The sequence below is a fragment of the Helianthus annuus genome, chromosome 11 (genome assembly GCF_002127325.2).
Source record: "Helianthus annuus cultivar XRQ/B chromosome 11, HanXRQr2.0-SUNRISE, whole genome shotgun sequence".
Classification (NCBI taxonomy): Eukaryota; Viridiplantae; Streptophyta; class Magnoliopsida; order Asterales; family Asteraceae; genus Helianthus; species Helianthus annuus.
This window is the reverse complement of record NC_035443.2, coordinates 5,490,744-5,496,160: the sequence shown is the minus strand read 5'-3', so window position 1 is coordinate 5,496,160 and position 5,417 is coordinate 5,490,744. Positions and strand designations below refer to the sequence as shown.

The 5,417-nt window shown below is 41.8% G+C and overlaps 1 protein-coding gene across 1 annotated transcript; it reads left to right on the top strand.

Annotated features, from left to right (window-relative positions):
- Window positions 1-1,662: 1,662 nt before the first annotated feature.
- Window positions 1,663-3,820, top strand: LOC118483954. Its single transcript, XM_035979773.1, has 2 exons — window positions 1,663-1,815; window positions 2,145-3,820. The coding sequence occupies exon 2, from the start codon at window positions 2,147-2,149 to the stop codon at window positions 3,818-3,820; it is 1,674 nt and encodes a 557-aa protein (XP_035835666.1). The 5' UTR covers window positions 1,663-1,815; window positions 2,145-2,146.
- Window positions 3,821-5,417: the final 1,597 nt, after the last annotated feature.

Here is a 5,417-nt window from a genome sequence, read left to right as displayed (position 1 = left end):
GAATAGACTTCATGGGTCCTTTCCCAAACTCAAATGGGTTTTTATACATATTGGTTGCGGTTGATTATGTGTCGAAATGGATTGAAGCTATTGCCACAAGGACCAACGATCATTCCGTTGTATGTAAGTTTGTGCAATCCAACATTTTTTCTCGTTTCGGTGTACCTCGGGTGATAATAAGTGATGGTGGTTCACATTTCAAAAATTTCAATTTTGGAAAGTTGTTGAAGAGATATAGTGTGAATCATCGTGTGGCTACACCGTACCACCCACAAACGAGTGGTCAAGTGGAGGTATCTAACCGGCAAATCAAAGAAATTCTAATGAAACGGTTAGAACGGATAGGAAAGATTGGTCAAGCAAGCTTGATGATGCATTGTGGGCATATCGCACGGCTTTCAAAACCCCACTTGATACCACTCCGTATCGAATGGTTTACGGGAAAGGATGTCATTTGCCTATGGAGTTGGCACATAGGGCATATTGGGCAATTAAAACAGTGAATGCGGACTATGATGAAGCGGGTCGGGCGAGGAAGCTTCAACTGAATGAAATTGAAGAGATAAGGGACCAAGCGTATGAGTGTGCATCCGCATACAAAGACAAACTGAAAAAGGTTCATGATGCGAAGATAAAGAAGAAGAACTTTGAAGTGGGTCAAAAAGTGTGGTTATACAATTCAAGGTTGAAAATGTTCGCGGGGAAACTCAAGAGCAAGTGGATGGGCCCTTATGTTGTCCGACGAGTGGGAAGGTTCGGAGATGTTGACATTCAAGACGAGCGAACATTGAAACAACAAACGGTGAACGGTCACCGGTTAAAGCCGTATTTGGATGGCAATGACATCAACAACTTGGAGCTTGACAAAGCGGGCTACATCCTACGCCCGGTTGAGGAGGAACAATCGTAAGAGGCCCAGGTTTGGTGATAGTGTACATAGTAGTTTTGTTTTGTTTTGTTTGTATAGTTGCATAATTGCCATAGTCCTCGAAGTCCGTGTTCGAAACAAGTGTGGGGAAGTTCGGGTCGCGAATTGCTCTTACATCGTGTTGAGGACAACACGGGATTTTTGAGGGGGTAGGGTGATTTTCCAAGTTTTTGAAATAATTAAAAAAAAAAAAACATAAAAAAATCGAAAAATTTAAAAATCTAAAAAATTTGGTCACATAAATTCAAGTTTTCAAAAAATGGATGCCCAGTGTCCACCGTAAATTACGGTGGAGCCGTAATTTACGGTGGTGTTGAAAATTTTTGGAATTTTATGGTGAAAACCTCCTGTTTTACGGTGAAAATTGAAGGCCAGTGTTTACCGTAAATTACGGTAATACCGTAATTTACGGTGGTGAAAAAATTGGTGGGTTTACGGTGGAAACAGCCTGAATTACGGACATTTTGACATCCAGGTCTCACCGTAATTTACGGTGAGACCGTAAATTACGGTACGCATGATTGTTTCCGTCGGTTCCGTGTGTATTATAAAAAAAAAAAAAAAAAATAAAAACGAAAACAAAAGCCTGTCACGTGCATTATACCCTAACCACTCATTCTCTTCTCACCTTTCCACCTCTTCTTCTCCAAAGAACCCACAAACTCCATAGTCTTCTTCCACCTTCTTCTCTTCATCAAATCCTCAATACTTGCCCAAATCAAGTGAGTTTTGGTCTAAATCGACTAATTTTTCACAAGCTTCGTGATTGTGAGGAGGAATTCCAGAGAAAACGCGGTTTTGGGGTCGAAGTTTGAAACCCTAGGTTGAGATAATTTGGGGGTTTTTGGATTTTTAGTTTCACAAGCATCCTCTCATCTTGAAACAAGGTATGAACACTTATTTTACTATATTATGGAGATGCATTGTGAAAAACAAGGTGATTTAGGTTATATGTTCTTGCCCACTTGCTTGTTGCTAGGATATGAGTATGAAATTGTTATTGAACATGATTGATGGTTGTAGATGTAGGAATTTGGTTAAAGTAGTGAACTTTTGGGATGTTCTACATTGTAGAGACATCATGCCCAATTTTTGAAAATCCTTGATACATTTTGGGTTCACTAACATCTACAACCATGGCAACAAGCAAGTGTGGGGATGATTTGTGAAGAGAATGTTAATTTTGTGTTATTTTGTTGTTTCTTCATGTGTGTAGGAATGGCAAAGACAAAGGAAAAGCCGGGTTCAAGTTCATCCTCGTCAAGAGGCAAAGGCAAGGAGAAGGAGCAGCCATCGAAGAAGAGGCAATATCTTGGTAGGGTTAGTGAAAGCGAAAGCGAGGAAGAAGAAGAGATGCAGTTAGACCCAAGAGATAAACCGGTGTGGAATTCGGGGTCATTGGATGACCAACCCGAAATTTGGCAGCCAACTTTGTATAACGATTGCATGAACAAGTTAAAGAATAAAGCGGCCGCATTCATCTGTGAAAGAGATGTTGATGAGCCTCAGTTGGGCCAGTTCGGGGTGTATGACAAGTTCCGTGCTTTGGGTTGGGAAGGAGCACTCAAGTGTTGGGATAAGGATAAGAGCAATTTGTTTTTGACTGAAATTCAGGAGTGGATGGCAACACTTAAGTGTGAAAACTTCTATAGGCCATCACAAATGAAGTTGATTGGGACGGTACATGGGGTACCAGTTGAAATGTCATTTGATACTTTGAAGAAGTTGGGAAAATATGATAGTCTTCCAGCTAGGGAATACATGATTCCCACGCTTGATGACTTGTTGCTCAAACCCGAGAAGCACGTGACATGGAACAGTATGTTGGCTGATTTGTTTTTGCCCGGTAGGTATGGTGGCGTGTTATACCGAAAAAATCTGAAGATAGAAGCCAAGCTCTTGCATACGATCTGTTTACTTAATGTCATCCCAAGGAGAGGGGATAAAGAACAGGTGAGGTTTCCAGAGATACCTGTTCTGTACTCATTGATGCACGGGTCCCCACGGTTTCCAATCCGCTACCTGATCATGCACCATTTGTGGATATGTCGGAACAAATACGGGAGAGACATTGTCCCGTACTGCCGCATCATAACGGGCTTAATGAAACAGCAGAAGGCACTCACATCTGAAGACCGCGGTTTAACGAAAAGGCACTTGCCTTTTACTTTGGATAGGTTGGGAAACGTTTGGACATACACTTCGTCTGAACGTTATCACAAGCTGAAATCGGAGGGTCAACGGTGGAGGGCGTTGAAATTAGGTGCAAGGGAATTGTTACCGGGAGAACCGGATGAACCTGAGAGTGATGAAGAGTTAGTTCCGAGTGGGGATGACGATTACGCAGACGAGCCAACGGGTGGTGCAAATGTTGGTTTTGGGGCTTTTCATGGTGGTCATGGTGGCACATTTTACGACTATGCGCAGCAACCATATGAGCCGGGGTGGGCTTATAGTGGTTCAATGCAGGAGGTGATCGAGAGCCAACGCCCGCCGGCGGCCATCTTTGATACTTGGTCGGGTCCGGAGAGGTCGTTATTTGATCAAGGCACGCGGAATAGCGCTAGTATTGAGCGGGCACTTAAACATAGCCTCGACCGCAATGAATCATGGCACCGGACTCACGCATATTCGCAGGAGGTGGAAATGAATAACCGATATCACGATGATCAGATGAGGCGGATGCATGCGGACTGGCATGCTGGGAGGCCGGTGGTTGAGGATCCACAACATGTGGATTATGCCTCATTGCCACCATATGATGGCAGCGTTTCGTATCCGACTCCACAACCCACCATTCTCAGTGGCTTGATCCAAGACGGCAAGAGGGACCACAACAACAAGAGGGAAGCAGTAGCGGCTCGTTCGGGTTTGGAGAATGGAGCGATATGATGTCGTCCATTTTTGGGCCCCCAGGACCGCGTTATTATTGATCAGGTGGTATTCTCTCTCTTGTATAGTTTGTATATATTTGTTGGTTTATGTTGATTATGGTGGGAGGATGGGTGGTGATTGATCATATGATTGATTGTTGGGTTTGGTTGGTTGGTGGTGTTGTGTTAAAATGAAAAACATAAAAAAAATATAAAAAGAAAAAAAATACAAAAAGAAATTTGGGGTTTGAGATAAAAGCTTTTTGCGGATGTTGATTGAGGAGTGATCAAACCCAAAGCCATACATTGGGGACAATGTATCCCAAGTGTGGGGATGGGGGAATTTTTCGAAGATTTTTGAAAAAATTTTAAGCCGAGCAAAACAATATGAAATCTTGTCGCCCTAATTTATCCCCAAGTCAATGCACCGGCAACCCTTATTACCCTTTTCATTCTTGGTGAGAGTTGTAGCCACACATGTATATAAATAATCTTTAATGAGAGTGGCTACGGGTGGGGGTGCGTTAGAACTTGTGCTTGAATGCAATTTGAATCCTTGTTAGACATGAATGTAGAAAGGATAAGGGCATTAGGTAGCCTCGTCGGTTGTGTGAGTGAGTGTGGGATTTGGGGGGTTGGACCTCATAAATTATATATATGAGCATGGTAGTGAGAGGGGTGGGGGTTTGGTCATTTAGTTGCCCAATTTTGTGCCTAAAGCCTATCATTTGTTTCCCCTAGCTACTTACTTGAAAATGTACCCAAATTTGACCCGGTCTTATAGCATTAGTGATATAATTAGTAGTTTATGAGTTTGAAATAGTTATGGTTAATGTATTATGATTGAAAAAAAAAAAAAAAAAAAAAAAACAATGAAAAGAAAAAAAAATGAGAAAGAAAAAAAAAAAAAAAAAGAAGGTTTCATTGTCTTGTATATAGTAGTATGTCTTTGTTAGTTGTTTTGGTAGTTGTAATAAAAAGACCGGGTTGAATTTTCGCTACTCATATATATTCCATTTCCTACCCATACACCTAGCCACGTTACAACCTTTAAGCCCCTTTGATTTGCATTCATGTTTGACCCGTTATAGGAGTATAGTTGATTCAGGTACAAGCTTATGATTGCGCAACCACCCGTTTGCCTAGTGTGTGTCTAGCTTATCTTTGCTAGTTTCCACTTGTAGCCGAGAGGAGAGAAATTGTGAGGGGTGTATTGCTTGGGGCATTAAAAAGGGGGTTGGTAAAGAAATTGCATGATTTTGTTTGGCTGATTTGATCACTTGTTTCGAACTATGTTGATGAGTTGCTTGGGACAAGCAACGGTTAAGTGTGGGGATGTGACGGGTGGTCCTTTGGACAACCCTTAAGTGTGTTAAAACATGAAATAATCCTCCATTTAGCCGTGTAATTATCTTGAATTAGATAACTACGATGCTTATGTTTCAGGTGCAAATTAGGAGATAAGCGATGGATAAAAAGCAGCTTATGGATGCTTTGGTGAAAACGGGTCGAGAGAAGAACACAAGACAAAACAAAGAAGTGAAGATGCTTGGTACCGTAAATTACGGTACTACCGTAATTTACGGTGACCATTTTCCATTTATCTTGCACCGTAA

Coding starts and splice junctions, on each gene's coding strand:
- LOC118483954 (XM_035979773.1), top strand. CDS start 2,147: ATGGCAAAGACAAAGGAAAAGCCGGGTTCAAGTTCATCCTCGTCAAGA.